Here is a 19,519-nt window from a genome sequence, read left to right as displayed (position 1 = left end):
CTTGATCGCTAGATTGTTGTTATTGGCTAAAATGAACGGCAACGCTAACTCGATGACTATAAGTCCCTTCGCTGCTTCCAGCTGTCTGTTGTGTTTCATTTGTAATTGCGATGGGACAAAAAATAACTATAAGACTTAAACCTCGAAATGATGACATCTTATTTGAGGTTTATCATACATCATCAATCTTACAAATCTTTTGATCGAAGCAGAGGCTTGTTCAAATATAGAAGTGTAAGGCATTTTATAGGAAATGCAAGTAAAAGTCAAGAAAAAAAATGGCCCAAGGTAAACTGTAACAAATGATAGCACATAGGCCACAGCAGATAAATACGGATTGCACATTCAAAGCAATACGGTAACTACTGTAGGTTTATACGAGCTTTAAATCTGACGGTTTTCCTAAATAAGTGATTTCGCCCAATTCAATATCTTTCACATTTACATTAGTATATTCTACATATGCGTTTATTAGGGATGGTAGAAGTAGGGGATTGCTCACTCAAAAAGAAGGTGGACAACTGGAGGGTTATAGTGTTATGACAAAATTTGGTACAAATATAGCCTACAGCTTGACGTCTACCGCCATATGTCGCATACCAAGGTGCAGTGTATGTGACCTGGCTGCGTGTGTAGCCTACAAAGTGTGTATTGCCAAAATATATGCATGAAAATACGTGATCTCATGTTTATTTAATATTATTCTAGTCATAATAATGCAGCGATAGATTTCACGCTACAGTGGTAACAATAGTTAGCCTCACAATGCTGTAGTAAGGTTCTGCTGATGTTCTAGCACCCAAAATCTCATGCAAAATATAGCATTTCATTTGATAAAAATGAATTTATGTAAAAGCAAAGAAAACATTTTGCAGTTTTGTCAATTTTTAAATTTTGCAGTGACCCTCCAGTTGTCCATATTGCAAGGAAAATCAGTAAAGCGAGTCGTCCCGATATTCCACTGTCCCTAGCATTTATCATGCAACGTGATGAAAATGTATGTCACTAACTTAAACCATAGCATTCCCACTGCGCATCAATGTTTCCACGGTGGGAACGGTTGACGAGTTCTTCCACAAATAGACGGTATTCACTAAAAATGAGAAATTGTGGGCATAATGAGCTAGAACAATTTGTAGAATTATTTCAACCAGTTTGATGCCCTGAACAACAACTACCCAATTACCCATACAGCAAATCAGCCTTGTTTTTACAATGTAAAATTGATTGATTTGCCGTCGGGGTACCAAACCGTTCTGGGTCCACGAACTCTTAGAATATATTCAGGAAAAGTTAATTTGTGGCAAAGAACTTGAACGTGGCGAGAAGGTTTGTCATTGCTCGAAGCTAAGCTAAAGTACTTTTTATGTAGGCTAATTCTCTTCAAGATATAGATAGAAAAAAGAAAAACGAAGTGCTTTTTGGCTAAACAACGTTAGGAATTTTAGGCTTTTAGCCAAACTGACTTTTATTCTGACAAGCTTCTAAAGAGAGACAGACGAAAAGTAATTCAGCTTAGATTCGAGCAATGAAAAATCTTTTCCTAGCAAGAAATCCTTGCAGCAATAGCTGATTTCGGTGGGGCGGTTTCCTTGAAGTGTGTGGAAAGTTTAGATAATTTGTGAATGCATTCATTTGAGGAAAAGTACTAAAATTTAAGTAACTCGTGGATGTAAGACTGATTTCGAAAAATTGTTACTTTGTGTCGCACTTAGAAGTTTAGAGTTCGGAGGCTAACAATTTCTTGCAAAGTGGTACCTAATTGGAAAAAAGTGTGAAAACCGCTTGAGGTATTCTTTTTTCTAAACGCACAACTACGTATAAATGACCTAAATAAAAGTTCATACACAACATGAACTTCTGGAGCACCTTCTACTATCGCAGGCGATGCACCTGTTGCTTAATACTGGACACACCGCTACAATGAAACCCAATACACAATATCGGCAGCACTGGCCGAGTGGTTAGCGCGTTGGGATCGCAGTCGAGAGCCTGCATGTTCGACTCCAGCCACCCGCACTTGTTGTTGTTTCTCTGGGTAAGAACTTTACGATAATTGCCTCTACCGAGTGATCGATTTCGAGTAATGGGTGTACCAAATTTAAGTCATAAGTACAGTAGACATTAGACAACCGGAAACAGACATTGCAGTCGGCTGCAGCGTGGGTCAGGTGTATGTCGGAAGGCGTACACCGATGCATAGCGCTCAAGTCCGCTTTCCCGTAATGATAAAGATAATAAAACAAAAAACACTTACACAAAATTCATTGAGTTCACTGTTGCATTTTGGAGGGGTGTAAGATTAGCAGGAAAGCTAAAGCCTTGTTGGACACAGCCTCCGGAATACCATATGGATATCTGGCATGCCACTGGATGTGGTCCGTGGTAGTGAGTGCAGCCGCTTGGAAAGGCTGAAAAAAAAATTAATCAAATTTGCCACCTTTAGCTAAAGGAACAGTTTATGTAACTTTGCACTGCATTTATATTGATTACATTTTACAACAATAATAATAGCCTACTGTACGTATTGATCAATGAAGGCAGTGGATGTGAAATTGCACGGATGACAAAGCCATGTCCAAGGGCACACTGAACCCAAGTCCACAAACACTACCACCCGAGTGAACAAACACAAAAGAAACGAAGTAGCCGATACATAGCTACATTGAAGCCTATTTGATTTTGAGATTCTATTAGAATAAGGATCTTCTCATGATCCTCCGTTTAGGGTGAAACAGGCCGTCAAGGGTTTAGAGAGTAATAACTATATTTGATTTAATTCGCTCTGCTTGGCTTTTTGCTTGGCATTGAGCACTTTTTGTAGTATTAATATTTATTGTTACATTGAAGCCTATTTTTTCTTTATATTTTGCATTGAAACCAATTTAAAGTTTAAACTTGAAGAAAAATATAAATACACAAGCATTGAACACAGTGTGAATAAGTTCTTTTCGGGCTATATACGATATTGATTGAAAATGAGAAATTGTGGGCATAATTCTAGATGACTTACTCATTCCGAAGCAATCTCGTTGGGATCGATTGATAAGGTAATGTGCGTCCTTGTTCAGGTCCCCAGTGAAGCTTGCTATGTCTCTATGATGCAACAAGAATTTTGAAACAACGTCTTATAGAGTTGAGTAGCCAAACGTGAATGAGCGAGGTCAGTTTTTTCACATGGCAACCAATGTACACTTGCCTTGCCTTGTCAACTTGCAAACCCATACTATTGACTCTAGAGCAGTGGTTCCCAACCGGGGTGCCGCGGCACCCTGGGGTGCCAATTGCAATGCTCAAGGGTGCCGCGAGATATTGCAATACTGCGGCCCATTCTTTTTTTTAACTTTAACCCGCAAGTGCGCAATTTATTTAAACTCTAATCCGCGGTAAGCCTTTGTTTTCTCGCCCAGGAAAAACAACTTGAAAGAGATTTTGACTAGTTGCTGTTCTTTCCATAAAAACGTTTGAAACGCATCATTATCGCCATGTTTCATGATTTTGTTTTACGTTTCAAGGCGCACAAAATCAAATTGCAGTGATGAATTATCGGATTATGTGACCCAGCAGGATTATAAAATAGCAAGATTGTTTGCGAACCATTATAAAATTGAAAACTTTTGCATGGGGGATACCTGCAAATACAAGCACGATACATAGCTGATCGAGAAAAGGCTAAGTTATAAGTAATTTGTTCTTTATAACTTACTTATGATGGAGAAATTTATTACACAGAAAAGAAAGTGGAACAATGTCGATCATGATGCAGAAGTAGGAAGTACAAGTAAAAAGAAAGCAAAAAAGACTGGTCTTTGGTCTTTTCTGTGACAGTTATTTGAGTATAGGCTTTACTTGATATGGTGACCATAAGCACAACCTCTACCAGAGTGTCTTATATCATGCAAACAAAAATTGTCAAACGAAGCCATGGTGCCAAGAAAATTGAACAGACACTTCACTAAAAAAACATGGACATCTCTCTTATAAACCTCGAATACATTTTGAGAGAGTTTTAGCTGAGAAAAAAACAGCAATGCCAGGCGTTTACGCAAATTTTCGAAGTATCTACCAAAGTTCAAGAGGCCAGTTATTTAGTAGCAGAAATTATTGCTAAAAACTCAAAGCCTCACACCGAAACGGAGAGCATTATTCTTCCTGCATGCAATTGTGAAAACAATGCTCGGAAATAAGGCCGAGGAAGAAATAAAAAAGATTCCCTTGTCAAATAATACCATTTGTAGAAGAATTTGTGATATGTTTGCCGCCGGGCTTGCCGACATAGAAAATACTGTACCAGTAATCACTTCTGTGTTATTTTATACAGTTATTTGAAACACAGAAACCTCATATAATTGATCCAGTTGTGCCAGGGTGCCGCAGACTATTTATCTCTTTGATAGGGTGCCGCAAGATCTAAAAGGTTGGGAACCACTGCTCTAGAGGTTGAAATGATTTTAAACTCTATGCTAAATTTGCTTCAAATCTCTTTGAAATAATAGTTTTGAAAAATCAAATTACTAAAGTGTGAGCATTGAACTCAAATCAATGCAAAACTCCTGGTTTTACTGTCTTTCTCTGTTATCAAACGTTTCAAACTTTCAGCACAAGTGTCAAAATCAAGTGCAATATTTGCATGGTAGCAATGCCACAAAAGTAGTTAAAAATCACACAAGATATGCATAAAGACTACATCTATCACCTACTATTCAAAAAAAAAAAACACTTATACAATAGAAATTGCTTTCTATCAAGCGTAGCAGATCAGCCTTCAGTCAAATTTGAAGTTTGCACGGTGGTATAGCCTGTGTATAAAGCCTGCCACAGTTTCTAAAGTATTGAAGAATTGATGAACGCTGGTGTTCAGACTTGGTCAAACTATGATACTTAATTGTGATTGTAATGAAATCCTGGTATATCGATTAAACATACAACAATACAAAGTTTTTATCTAGGTTCCTTAAACTTGTGTTTTCATATTACAAGGAACAAGTCGACACAAAAACAGCAGAAAACTTTCGTACAGCCATAATGCCACTGAAATAGGTTACTTTGTGAACAGATAAATCGTTTAGTCATAAATGGTAAAGATCGAGATTTTTATAACTGTGATATCTTTTACATTCCAACCTGATGTTGAAATGATCAAAGGTGTGATTTCTCATTTGAGTCCTCCTGGATGGATAGTCGTCACCATCAGTGGAGCACCCTTCCTCCACCCATATAGTCTCGTGGCAAGAGAGCGGCTGTGGACCGTAGTATTGCGAACAACCTCCAGGAAATCCTATTAAAAACACTTGAAAATTATCAACAGAATATCACAAGACGTGAGGTAATATTTAAAGGACAAGCCTTCGTTATGCTTAACGCCTGGGCAAAACATGACTGAGAACATCAATGCAGTGCTGAAAGTTTGATGGGGCGAGGGGCAGGATCACAGCTGCTAGTGATAGAGCACTGCACCAGAACAAAATAAAAGCATTTTAAAACGTTTTGAATTTAACATTGATCAGAAAGACATTTGAAAGGCAGATGGAAAAGTTTCCAGTGATGTTTGAATTTGTAGTCGCATTCAAAACTTGCCGACAAAGATAACATGAAGTTCAGTGCTTACTCAAACCATAGCAATCCATTTGCGCTTGTACGCTTCCTTTCTCAGCACGATGCGTAATGTTATTGAAGTATTCTTGTAATTCACTGAAATATAACGTTAAGAATCGTCTCGCAAATGATGCTTCATTTTAACCAACGAAAAAAAGAACATGATCGTTAAGCTTAGTGGGTGAAATCTGGTCAGTTCATATGGTTAACTAAGAAATTGTAAGATCAAGGTAGTGCAGCTCCAGCCGTGTGGATTCGAATAAAGCACTTCAAGAGCAGATCTCTATTTAGATTTTAGCGGCACCTGTTAGATCAAATAGTTCACAGGCAGCATCGTTTCAACTACAAGTGAGAAGTTCGCACTGTCAGCGGATAAAAACAGATTCTATAAATAAACAAAACTGCCAGGTGTAAGCTTTCGCCGAGACATTCCCAATTCGAAGGGTGAAGATTCCAAACAATCAAACGCGTGGTGGATTATTGGTTGGTTTGAACCTTCATCCCTCGGGCTGAGAAAGCATCTGGTCACTATCTCAATGGTTGTGATACTTCAGAAGTAATCCATCGGTTCATTCATGTAACATTCACACAAATAACATTCAACACAAAACATTCACTTACACAAGATTCAATGTATCAAGAAACAAAGTATCTGGTTCTGTAAGCTCATCAGGGTGCCTTAGACCTTCGCTTAAACATCTTGAGCTATCCCAAACCGACTTCAGGCATTGAAGGGAGTGTGGACCTCGGAAGTTGCGGCATCCTTTTAGGAATTCTAAACAAGTTGGATGAGGAAGATTATTATGGTGGATCCCAGCAACAAGACCAATGATTACTTCGGTAACTTTTTCAATTAATCTTTTCTTTTAGAATTGCATAGATATGATTTACTAATGAAGTTTCATTGGAATACGGTTTATTTCATTAATTATATACGACACTTATTAATAAATAATATAAAACCGACACAAGAATGTTGTGAAAATGACTTTAATATACATTTACCTGAATCCTAGACAAAGACCAAGACCAACATAAATCATACACAGCTTACCAAACCCAAAGCAGTCAAGTTGACTGTCCCTCTTTCTGACCGATGAATCCAACTTCTTCTGTATGTAATCTCTCACTTCTCTGTATAACAAGCAAGCATAAAGTTGTTCGTAACGTACGAGCGTAAGAATAGCATAGCCATATAGTATTGTATCAAGAGTAAGATAGGTAACGTGTCTAAATATCACGCGACCGACCATGATACCGATGAGTTATTAATAAGATTCTGTTCTGTACTTCTGTTGTCGTTTGACTTTTAAAAGATAATTCTTTCGTTGATTCATAACGAGAAAGGCGTATTTCAAGAAACATGTTTTAATTTCAAAGATGTGTTATGGATCTATCTTGTGACATATTTGGTAAAATGGGTAAATCGGTAGATGTGCAACAAGTTATTTAAATAGTAAAGCTTTTGATTTTGTAGCTACAGAGACTATTAGTTGTTGCTTGTACCTTAACGTGTAGCTGTTGAACATGGCGTTTTCAGAAGATGTGAAATTACGGGGTGAGTCAAGGCCTTCAGCAACGCAGCCCACTTCTAACCATATGGTCATATAGCACTCGAGTGGGTTTGGTCCTCTATAGTCGGTGCAACCTTTTGGGAATCCTGAAATCCAAGAGACGAAAAACTATTGAAAAAATCAAAGCATATCGTTTGCTTTAATAGGCTGAAAATAAGGGATAATCTTTCAAAGCATGTTACAACATTGCTTTAGTAAGTAGTAACTGGAAGAATACATTTATTGAAGCAGCAGGCTTAACTAGAAGAAGCCACATTCAAATGAGAAGAACCTAACATTGTCGTTAAAACTTCAAGGCGAAAAATCAGTCTTGTGTACAAATACAACGCCTGTAGTCGTTCAAATAATATAAAAAACAACTGATTTTCTGGCGAATTTAAAAACTTACTCAAACCGAAGCAATCCAGTTGCGCCATCTGAGCTCCACCCAAGCTGCTGCGGTAGATGTGGGTAGCTAAGCTTTTTACAGCGCTGCAACAAAGTTTTGTAAAATGATGTAAAAATAAATTGCTTTGGTTAACACAGGAAAACTTTGCAATATTTACAATATGTTGTAATGCTATTTTTGCATGAAATTGTCTTAAAAAAAGAATTAATATCTGCCCTGTTTCGCATACAAGTAAGATTTTCACTAAATGCATCTTTACATACTCTAGAAGTTTTATAAGCAACTACTTTCCTCACGATTTGCAGTTGAGACTTATTTTGATGTAGTAGCCTACTTCAGTTTGTGTCAGCAGTTGTGAATTCTTTCCGCTATAGAGCAAATGGCCATTGACAACCACATAATTTTGGCTGTCACATCTACTGCCTCTCACAACGGAATATTTCTTCCAACAGTTTTGAAACAATAACGATCAAAACAACAAAAAATGACACATCCTGCAGATGACAAACTTTCTGCTTCACACGAACAAGGACGACGCCATGTTGTAGATGGGAGGATGGAACTTACCCGAGTGTCATGACGTTAATTGAGGCATTCTCGGATGGAGTCAGGTTCGATGGAGCCCTCCAACCTTCGGCAACACAGCCAACATCTTCCCAGATTGTTTCCTGGCAGTCCAGTGGGTGGGGGCCCCTGAACGCAGTGCACCGCCTTGGGAATACTGAACAAAAGCGTTTAAAATCACCAAAGCCGAAGTAAACGTCAACGTATGATAAATCTACTACTGATAATGTTGTTATAGTTTTAAAAAATTCAGCCAGACTAAAGGCCCTTTTAAAAGATGATTTCTAAGATCTTAATTTCAAAATAAAGTGACTGTGTTTGCTGAATCAATACATAGATTATTTTAAAAAGAAAAATAATAAAAACTTTTTGAGAAACTCATCGACGTTAAGAACATGATTGGCTGACTTTTGTAGCTTTGTGTTAACACTCAGTTAGAGCAGGGGCGCTGTGTATTCGTAATCATATATTCTCCTTGCTAACCGCAACCAAAGCAATTCAATTGAGCTTGGGGAACCTTTAACCTCAAGGCTTCGACACTAATGTTCTGCACATATCTTTCAACTTCCCTGAAAAAAGGAATTGCGTAAGAAGCATGACAATAGAATTTTGATTATGCGCATTGCAAAACTAGACTGCAAAAATCAATCAAAAGTTATTGGAAATTTTATTGTGTAAATATCTTCAAAATTGAAACCGCATAGCATTCTCACCGAAGATTCAAAGACTCCAAATAATCATACTCCACTACAGAAACATTCCCAGGATACTTATATCCTGAAGGTTCGCATCCGCTTATTTCCCAAATTGTGTTATAACAAAGCAACCGGTGAGGTCCGAAGTAGGTCTTGCAGTTTGGAGGAAATACTGCATAATGTGATCATCTAATTAACGATGTTATCATTTCTAGCAGTAGTTGCAACGTTTATCTGATGAATGTGAAAATAACAGCAGAAACATGCCAGTTGTTTTCCGAACGTTTCGCGCAACATGACAATGCGCGTCCTTAGAGTGAATGATGATTGTTAGATGCGCATTGTCATGCTGCGCAAAACGCCAATGAAGCAATAAAACAACTTATATAATTCTGCTTTTACTTTCGCATTCATCAGACGAATTTTGAAACTACACTGTTAGAAAAAATTATGATCCTGATGAACACCCAAAAATTTCAGTAATGATATTACAATAAAAATAATAACGACCAAATCTACTTCATAAATGATCCGCCAGCTTAAATATTCACTGTGCAATTTCATAAAACTAAACTTTTTTAATAAAAACAAGTACAGTTTTTACAAAACAAGAGAGTACAAAAATCACGCCAAACAAAACCATAGACATGGTTGTAGAAGATAAGCAATGCTACATACACATTCCAAAGCAGTTAAGTTGATCCCGTTGGTTGCCACCAATGGCGGTTGCGTTCATCAGCTGGGCGATGCGATTCACCTCGCTTGAAACAAATGTTGAATAATGATAATATCAGGTTCGGTAAGAAACCAGCCGAGTTGCTACTGCAAAGTTATCAAAACTAAAACTTTCATTGATTTATCCATCAGTGCTGCTGAGATTTCAGAAATTGCTTAAACCATTCCAAAAGTACGATTGAGAGTAAAGGCTCAAATGAAATGCGATTGTTGTAAGCTCCAGTACAATATTGTTCATTGAATAAAACATGATTTAAAAACCAACGTCGTACATACAGTGCACGTGCAATTGTACACATACACACATAAATCTCTTTTGCGAGTTAATCTATTTACAAACTGCACCTCAACTTTTTTTCGTATCAGAGATTATGCCCGGTGTTCAAGATTTAGATTGGCAAGAAAAGCAATCTTCGTGTACAACTTTAAGCCTGTCATTAAGTGCTTTTCCAAGACAAGGTTGAGTGGTCTCGATCGGTGGCGAACCAATGTCCTTTCCAACATCAAGCGGACATTCTCACCACTCTGCTAACTAAAACTAAATAAGAAATTCTTGAACTCTTACTGAAGATTCTTTAGATTAATTGATTCGTTTTCCCGTGGTGATATTTTCTCTGGGTACTTGAAACCTTCGGGAACGCAACCTTTCTCTCTCCAGATAGATTTCTGACATTCGAGTGAATGGGGGCCTCTGTAGAAGTTGCAGCCGGGAGAGAATACTAAACCAAATTAACGACAAAAATTAATCAGAGAAACTGTAACCTTCTGACAGATATTGGAAATCAACAACGATTGGTAACTATGATCGAGCTTATATGTCAGTCATGCAAAACAAGCAATTTGCACAGAGTGACAGAGTTCCAGGTTTCAGCACACAGCTGAGCACCCACCAATACAACGTTAACATATAATCATTGAGTCAAGATTAAGGCAGTCGGCCCCAAACAGAACCTTTTTACACGATTTTAATATTGGCCAATTTAACTGAAAGCGGTCTCTATCTGGATCAGTCCTTACCAAAGTTTAACCGGCTAACAAAACGAAATTCAATGATTTCAATGCAAATAAATTGTTTGGATCTTGGCGTACAAACAGTCACTGCTACTTGAAGCAAGGCAACGTGTAGGTACGAACCTATGCCAAAGCAATCAAGTTGCGCTTTCATATCATTCAACGTGAGTGCTCTAATAAGCGTACTTTCCATGATGTCTTCCACCTGCCTAAAAATATCGTATGAGAGGTATTACAATTGTATGATATAAATAGTTACAATTACAGATGTTTGAATCATCAGCTTGATTGGAAGCTGAGCACAACTCCAATAAAACAATATTCACAAAATTTAGAAAAATACAAATTAAGTGTCAGCCGATTCAGTCTTCAACAAAAAAAAATCAAAGCAAGTAACAGTATGAGACAATCCAGAAACATGTAGCATCTTATTGCCAGAAACATAACCCTCAGAGATACAAAGTATCCAAAAATGAATGACAGATTTTATGTAAAATTTAGAGCTAGGTTGCAAATTTTCTTTTGTCAGGTAATAGGCTAATAAATAGAATGACTTTTGTATAAACGGAGGAAAACGATAAAGTTAAAACAAAATAACAACCCACGTCTATTGTTATTGTAAATCGATCGAAAATAAAAACCTAAAAATATTCTGGAATACAAGTACAAAAATATATTAATAATTTTTTTTAAAACCGGCACCTCAGATTTAAAAGATTCAAAGCAGCATTTTCAGACGAGCTGTAGTTATCCGGGTAATCGTAGCCAACCCTCACGCAACCAACACGAAGCCATATCGTGTCGTAACATTGCACTGGGTTGGGACCTCTGTAGGATTTGCATCCATTTGGAAACTCTGCACACACAAACCGTGGTTTGATGGTGATGTCGACTGCACAGGAACATTAACACCACTAATTTATGTTGGGTGTTTCATAGGTTTTTCGATTCAGCAATTGTCATTGTTACACTACAAAAACTGTTAGTTAAGTATCATCAGTTGAGAAAGTCATATTCGGGCTGTTAAACACCTTTTAGTGTCAAAACGCAGAAAATTCAAGCGATTGCTTTTTCTTCAGCAAAACTCCGAGATATTCTTATTAAAAATGTCAAACCTTTTGTACTCTAAAGCGCTATTGAATCACAAAATGTTCGGGTGTGATAACATAACATACCTTTGGTCATTGTAACACATTAAATAGAAACATACTTACTCATTCCATAGCAGTCTAACTGAGCCTGTTCATCGCCTTTATGAGCAGATTTATGAAATTCCATCAAGAGCGCTCTTAGTTCACTAAAAACAAGAACACTATTAAAAACAACATCACGTATTGAAACTTGAAAGTACAGTAACCAGTTGATTCACTTTCTCTGTTCGTTAACTTTCGTAAGAGAAGGGCTGTCACTCCAACTGAAACGGTTATGAACTAGAACAAAAAATCTGACGACGACTCATAGTTACAGTCTACGTAGCTTTACCGTTAACCAAGAAGATAAAAGATCATCAAAAATAAAATGCTACCAAAATAATTATCTTACAATAAATTCAACGCATTTCTAGTTCGGTTTTTCCTCCTTGTAATATTTCCTGGATGCTTGTAACCAAGTTTCACGCATCCAACTTCTTCCCATACAGAGAGCTGGCACCGCTCGGGATGAGGACCTCGGAAGAAGGTACAGCCGAAAGGAAATTCTAATTTCATCAGATAAAAGATAACAATAATTTCTCTGGAAACAATCCGAATAAGCGAGTAAAAAATCAAACAAAGTCAAGGAATATTGTAATAGCCATCAAAAAACTAAAACGGTCATGGGCAGATCATATAGCAAGATATCAGGACAACAGATGGATTAACAAATTATCAACTTGGACACCATGGAAAACAAACGCAGACGAAAAGGGCCAAAAACGAGATATAGAAATAAACTTGACAAAGAATGTAAAACAATCAACTGGTACAGAAAAAACATTCGCTGGACTGGAAAGGCACGAAAAGAGGAAAACTTTTGCTCTACACTGGGATACCACGGAATGAATATGATGATACTGATGATGAAGAAACACTGCTTAGGAATGTAGGAATATCTTGTAAATCATTTATTTTCTCATCAAACAAAAACCAACTTCTTTTGTACATTTTGTAGACAAGTTGCTTGCTTTGCAAAGTTGATCGTTGTTGCTTTTATGGATTGAAATAAAATTCTTTCATTCATAAAATCGATACATGGCTTATTCAATGCATGATTGCCTAAGATATCTTTGACATATGCCTTGTCTTACCCAATCCAAAACATTCCAACTGAGCTGTTTTGTTCAAAGCTAAAGCATTGTGTAGTATGCGCTTCGTGTAGTCTTCGAGTTGCCTAAAAATATACACAGCAATTTTAGCATGAATATGTGTTAAAATTATGACAGTAAAGTGTCGCCTTGATGCTGTATGAAATTTCAGCATATTCGACAATATTCACCAACTAGCTGTAACTTTATTAAAATAAAATACCAGTAATTGTGCATGTATACTAATATTAGTAATCCGAAAAAACACAAAGAAGAAATTCGTTCACCATGTTGCTAATGTTGCTATACTTTTGAATTGCAGGATTCATCACTTCTTGGCTAGTGGGAAAATGTAACTTGTTGTACAATGCGTAAGCAATATGTTTACAGCCTACGTTGTCAATTATAAAAAGAAAATAGACGCATTTAGAAAAATTACATTGGCGTCAAGTATGTCGGTTCTTAGACTTTCACAGCTAGCAAAAGTTGCACTTCGTTTCAATGTATAACCACGTTAAAACGATGTAAAAATGACAACTTTTGCTCGCTGGGTTGGTGGTATGTCGGTATTCTCATGTTAGATACCTAAGATCAAAGTCGGCGTAAGATTCATTTCGTGGAACGTTTGCCGTCACGTTGGAGACATTAGCGGGGAAGCCATGGCCTACTTTTAGACAGCCTGACAGCAGCCACACGCTTTGGTAGCATTCGTCAACGTGGGGGCCGCGGTAGGAAACACAACCGTTAGGAAATTCTGAAAATCAAAAAGGTAACGACAAAGCGAGTAGGCAAGCGACTCGGTTTCAAATAAGGGAATTGCGAGATCAAGAGAAATTGTTAAAGTAAATGCAGAGTGGGCTGAGTTGCCATTTAGCAAGAATTTAAGGGTCGAGTATGTACAATTGCACAGACAACACCATTTCAACTACTGGCAGAAAATTCACAAATTATCGTATAAAAAACATAAATTATCAGGTTATGTATAAGTAGAGGTGAGATTAGGCCTAAACATAAAAAAAATCCAATAAAGATCCGCCTTTCTAGTTTTGTGCTGTGATACTAATTAAACACGTTTAAACAAAGTGAGAGTGGTAATATTGCAAGCCTCGGCCGTTTAAATTGGGAGAAATATTGCATAAAAATGTTGTGTAGCGTTGCCGAATTAGAAGTTTATCTGCCAAATTTGATGCTTTTGATAGTTACTTGCGTTTTTTACTTTAGCGACTAGTTTTTGGGCTAGTCTTAGCCTAAAAGTGCAATTTGATAAAATATAATGATGATTGATGGTGTGTATTAGTGCTTGCATATTGTGTTATAATATCTATTTTTTACCAAAATAAATTGTAATTAATTTTTCTACAACAATCGCCTTCTTGTTTGTGTAAGATTTGTTAACTATTTACTACAAAGCACAATGTAAACAGGAACTTAATTGAAAAAAAATTTAAGCCCTCTCCCCCTTCTGCCGATTTACTATAAGCAAGCAAGGTAACCTGAAATTAAGCCTAACAACTGTCTCTAAATCCTAGCCAAATTGGTCGAAATACAAACAGCTGGTGTCTTCATATACTGCAATCGGACGCTGAAACATCAGCGACTGGCAAACCAAACTTTTAAACGTCACGGCGTAAAATCTGCTTACTCATTCCACAGCAATCTAGTTGAGCTTGTACGTCGCCTGACTCAGCTTTTTCTGAAATATTCAGCATGAAGGTTCTCAAATCGCTGCAAGAAAAAACAGTAAAGTCTCACGATCAGCATATAAAAAGAATAACTAGTTACCTACGCAAAGCAAACACAAGCTTACATTACGTTCAGTGCATTTCTAGTTTTCTTCTGTCTCCTTGTGAGATTGTCAGGAAAGCTATATCCAAAAGTTAAGCATCCAACATCTTCCCAAAGACTTTTTTGGCACTCCTCTGGATGAGGACCTCTGTAGAAGATGCATCCATAAGGAAAAACTGCAAAAAATAAAATCGACTGGTATGAAGTATGAAAAGAAGACACTCCTAAACCAATTTTGTAAAGTTCAAAACGAATCATTGCTCGGCAGACCTGGCGATGCAAGTGGTACCTCGTTTAAGCTGATCAACAAATAGCGGTGCTGAAACACACATTGCAGTTGTGCAACTTCCTAAAACACACACAAAGAGTCCAGCAAAATTTATGGGGACAACATATTGATTTCAATACAATTAATACAAACTATTTCTTTTTCTATTCTTGTAGTGAGATATACGTTACCACGAAACTGAAACTTCATACCTAGGCCAAAGCATTGGAGTTGTGCCAAGGACTGATTGTCCAACGGCGCATTTTGGTTGAGATCGCTGTTCAACGTTTCTTCTATCAACATATCTTCTCTTCTTAATTGATTTTTCAGTAAACCAGTGACGTTGTTGTAAGCGAGCGCTTCATTCAGTATCTCGTTCATTAAAAACTTCACTTCCCTGCGATTGAAAAATGAACAACAAATGAGATATTTTCTTTAAAATCTTCAGTGAGAGGGCAGCTTATGAAGTAACATGTTTTATGTGGTGGCTGCGTCACCTCGGCTTGGCGATTGGGGAATGTCCCTACCACTGCTTTCGGTAAGCTGAGGTTCGATTCTAGACCGGGTCGTGCAAAAGCAGTTTTAAAAACTAATGAAGATCAGACGAGATAATATCGTAAACATGATGCAGACTACTTGAGAACAGGGTAGCCTACAGCGGCAAAGACTTTAGCAGTTAGGAGCAAAATGGTTACTTGGAACACCTGGTCAATCTGGTGAAAACTAAAGAGCCTAAAATGTAGATATTGAACTCATGTTTACAAACGTTTCGAAAATTATACTATTTTCATCTTTAGCGATAAAGTTTGGCGTTATTTGTTATCAAACACCCTGCAAAGAAATTAAAACGAAAAACTGCTCATCAGCAGATACTGCAGAAAACACATTATGCTAGAAACGATAAGCGTAATCCTCAGTGTTGAAATAAAAATTTTGAAGACCAATGCAAATGGTGGACGATACCTTAGCTTATAGCACACAAATTCAACTGTTCAATTTAGCTCAATCAAAAGTTCACTACTTAAAGTAATAGTTTTTCACACGAAAACAAACGCAATCATTTTAAAATCCCACCTTATATCAGCACCACTGTAATAAGTTGAATTGCCGGCGACTTCAATTATCTCTGGGTAGTTGTGACCTTCTTTCACGCAACCACTTTCCAGCCAGAGAGTCTGGTAGCATTCGGCATCGTGAGGACCACGGTATTCCTTGCATCCTTTAGGAAACTCTACAGAATTACAGACAATTAACGGTCATGTGATGTGCCTCTCCTCTGTTGTGCCGATTCTATCTTGTGCATTTTCTTTTTCGATTCATTGCATTTAGATCATTCATTTATTTTTAGTTTATGTATAGGATCAGTCATTTTGTTACTTGATATGAGCTAACATGTGTATGGCCGAAAGCATTCGTAACTTATAGTTTATTTTTACTTTATCGTATTATTGCGTTAAAGGCCGTAATGGTTGTTAGGTTGTATTTGTTCATGGTTCAAAAAAATCACCTCTTTACCAAAATTACATTCTACAGAGTTAAATGTTAAAAAACTTGATGTTTTTGAAACTATTGAGAAACATATTTCGAGTAAATTTGTGAAAAGGTTCTCGTTCAAATTGATATTACTTGCTTAGCCCGTTTCAGAAAGTCGGTCGTTTGAAACTGGCCAAGCTGCATCACATAGCAAAGCGACGGACTGCATTACCTACGATCTTCAATCAAATTTGAAAGCACACCAACGAAAAGCATGGCAAAGAAAGTTTAACAAAATTTCAGAAAAAGATTTTCACATCGTAATTCGTCAGTCCTCCCTGGTGTAAAAGTATAACGCGTTATATCAAACAGAGTGGAGGGTACGAAATAAGCAGGACATGTTCTTCAACAATTTGCACCTAATATTCAACAATAAATCTGTTTGTGTGTTGCAAACGTTTTCTTTAGTTGTTTAGTTTAGCCTAGCTGTTTTGTTTGGGATAAAAACAGCACAATGGTGCTGTGATAGAAAACAATTTAGGCTACTTACGCAAACCAAAGCAGTTCAACTGGAACTCTGATTTCCCAGCGTGAGCCATGTCTGTGAACATTTGCATGTGCTGACGGAACTCACTGCGATATAGAAAGTAATCAGTCAGAGAAAGATTAATTGGGCCTACAAAAGCAACAGCACAGTTACGTTAGAAAAGATGGATAGAAAAAAAAAACATTTGAAAGCAATACGCTTGCATACTGAGTTCCAGCAGTAGACCTAATAATGTGAAAAATCATATTATGGACGACTAGGGTTAGAGGTTCTACACAGCATTTCTCTTTCAAAAAAAGTGCTACGTGCATCAAGAATAACATTGAATTATGATTTCTATAAAAATAAAACCACATGTTCTTGTTCTTCTTACACCATATTCATCTTGTTGTTGATAGTCCAGTTCTCATGCCTTGAGATATTCTCTGGATGTTTGTATCCGACGTCCAAGCAGCCAACATCCTTCCACATAGACTTTTGACATTCCAGCGGATGAGGACCTCTGTAGAAGCGGCATCCGGGGAGAAACACTAAAAATTAAAACCTCGTTGCAAACAATTTGGAAATACGTACTCAAATAAATTTACAACAGATTTTAGAGTTTTCATGTAGCCTATACTGTTTGCTGTAATTTTACGTTAGTTAGACTAGTTAGTTTACGTTAGTTGTAAAAGCAACTAAGAAACAACAACATCAATAAAGAACGTTTTAAAAAAATAAAGTCGTCATAGGTTACAGAAATAATTAGTAACAAGTTTGCGCAGTACAATATTAATGTAACATAATGTAAACTATTAGTTGTAATATCAAATGAACAAAACCGAACAAATTACAGCTCATAAAGTTGTAAGTGAATTTCAAAAAAAAAGAAAAAAGTCAACAGTATTTCGTTACAATGGCCACCGATGATCAACAAGCATAAGCAGCTCAATTTACTCACCAAGTCCGAAGCAATCAAGCTGTGACTGATTGTTCAGAGCAAGAGCGTCAAGTCTTATTTTCAAGACATGATCTTCAATTTGTCTGCAAGGAAAGAAAGTTCTCACAAGAAAGACTGGACCAAAGTCACAAAATTCTCACATGAACCTTAAAAGTTTTATGGGAAGGTTTTTGCTTCGTTAAATTGTAGGCCAAGTAAAATCAGCAAATAACAAAAATCACTCAGCAAAGCTAAAGAAGACTTCATGATCTGAATCTTCAGTGCTCTAAAACTAACTGGTACCCGATTAATTCCAAAACAAAAAACATTTGATAAACTTTTTTCTTATTACACTAAGTAAGATCAATGCTCCCAATATCGCCAGGCCATAAAATTACAAACAGCAGACAATGCGATTAATCGGACTTTACAAGGTCTTGTATTCGTTATTCTGTAAAGACAAAAATCCAATTAACATCCCAGACAATTCCTTCAAGAGCCTCACCTCTGATCCAAAGGAAAAAACGTGTCGTTTAAAGTTGAAGACTGGTTGCTAGGATACTGGTGGCCTTCCTGGACGCAGCCAGCCTTCAACCATATCGAACTGAAACACTCGATAGAGTTCGGTCCACGATAGGTGTCGCACCCGTTTGGAAACTCTGTGATTTGAAATAGTTTGTTACATAATATTTTTACTTTTTTAAAAAAAAAGGCAAAAATTTTTGTCTCTTGCTTTTGCATGACAATTGTATCAGTTTTTAAAAACAACAAAAACGTGGAAAAAAAATTAAAACTACAATAAACATTTAGCTTCCGAAAACCACTTGAAATCAAACGTTAGCAGATCCCACTTACTCAAACCAAAGCATTCGAACTGCGCTTGCACATCTCCAAATACTTCTGCGTACAAGGTGATGTTTTCCATGTGCTTTCGCAATGCACTAAATCAAAATACATCGTAAGAGACATGCGCAGTAGACACTGGAATGTAGGCTGAATTTACAAGCACACATTTTGACTTTTTTGCTTACACAAGGTTCATTGAATGCAATGTATCGTTCTGCAATGGCGTCAGATTGCCAGGAAAGCTTTGTCCTTGCTTCAAGCATCCGACATCATCCCATATAACTTCCTGGCACCTCTGAGTGTGAGGACCGCGGTAAAAGACGCAACCAGTCGGGAACTCTGAACAGTTCGGTATATTCTTGACCATCGAACACGTGACATAAAAACGTAACATCGAAAACAATACTGTACTTGTCGTAACATAGAAAAGGTTCAAAAAAAGGCAAAAGCAACATAATAACATTAATGTAGACGTAGCCTACTCTACACCGAAACAAGATGCGAAATAAAAAAAATAGACAATATCTTGCCAATGAACTAGTTTGGTTAAGTTTAAAAAAATGTCAATATTCATATTTGCTATATGTGATTTTAGTTGTAATAATCGTGTAATATGTGGAGAGGGGCGTTCTTCCCGGCTATCAGCACAAGGCTGAGCACTCGCTAGTAGCCGGGAAGAACGCCCGTCTCTTCACATGTCCTCTGCCCTGGCGCCTGCTGGTTTTGTTGGCTCTTTCTTTGTTTCCACAAAGATAAGAGTTAAACTGACTGGTAAAGCGGTGATCGAATAACCTAAGCTGGTGGACTTAACCCTCCGGGTGCATCGTCACCCCATAAA

The 19,519-nt window shown here is 37.2% G+C and overlaps 1 protein-coding gene across 1 annotated transcript in view; it reads right to left on the bottom strand.

The window, feature by feature from the left end:
- Positions 1-18,760, bottom strand: part of LOC145786920 (uncharacterized) — an 83,191-nt gene extending 64,431 nt beyond the window's left edge. Inside the window, exons 1-28 of the mRNA XM_082598662.1 lie at positions 18,691-18,760; positions 18,341-18,494; positions 17,857-17,939; positions 17,290-17,446; positions 16,920-17,002; positions 15,971-16,127; positions 15,109-15,293; positions 14,651-14,804; positions 14,486-14,568; positions 13,429-13,597; positions 12,847-12,929; positions 12,105-12,258; positions 11,777-11,859; positions 11,265-11,454; positions 10,686-10,771; positions 10,117-10,270; positions 9,495-9,577; positions 8,835-8,988; positions 8,605-8,690; positions 8,125-8,278; positions 7,558-7,640; positions 7,102-7,255; positions 6,601-6,729; positions 5,609-5,691; positions 5,125-5,278; positions 3,014-3,096; positions 2,258-2,411; positions 1,011-1,093 (exon numbers count right to left, since the gene is read on the bottom strand). Of these exons, the coding sequence (XP_082454788.1) occupies positions 1,011-1,093; positions 2,258-2,411; positions 3,014-3,096; positions 5,125-5,278; positions 5,609-5,691; positions 6,601-6,729; positions 7,102-7,255; positions 7,558-7,640; positions 8,125-8,278; positions 8,605-8,690; positions 8,835-8,988; positions 9,495-9,577; positions 10,117-10,270; positions 10,686-10,771; positions 11,265-11,454; positions 11,777-11,859; positions 12,105-12,258; positions 12,847-12,929; positions 13,429-13,597; positions 14,486-14,568; positions 14,651-14,804; positions 15,109-15,293; positions 15,971-16,127; positions 16,920-17,002; positions 17,290-17,446; positions 17,857-17,939; positions 18,341-18,494; positions 18,691-18,760 (3,445 nt within the window). The remainder of the gene's footprint in view (positions 1-1,010; positions 1,094-2,257; positions 2,412-3,013; positions 3,097-5,124; positions 5,279-5,608; positions 5,692-6,600; positions 6,730-7,101; positions 7,256-7,557; positions 7,641-8,124; positions 8,279-8,604; positions 8,691-8,834; positions 8,989-9,494; positions 9,578-10,116; positions 10,271-10,685; positions 10,772-11,264; positions 11,455-11,776; positions 11,860-12,104; positions 12,259-12,846; positions 12,930-13,428; positions 13,598-14,485; positions 14,569-14,650; positions 14,805-15,108; positions 15,294-15,970; positions 16,128-16,919; positions 17,003-17,289; positions 17,447-17,856; positions 17,940-18,340; positions 18,495-18,690) is intronic.
- Between the last annotated feature and the right edge of the window lie 759 nt (positions 18,761-19,519).

This window comes from Aplidium turbinatum, chromosome 17 (assembly GCF_918807975.1).
Source record: "Aplidium turbinatum chromosome 17, kaAplTurb1.1, whole genome shotgun sequence".
In the NCBI taxonomy this organism is placed as follows: Eukaryota; Metazoa; Chordata; class Ascidiacea; order Aplousobranchia; family Polyclinidae; genus Aplidium; species Aplidium turbinatum.
Note: the sequence above shows the minus strand (reverse complement) of the source record. Positions and strands in the feature narration are given on the sequence as shown.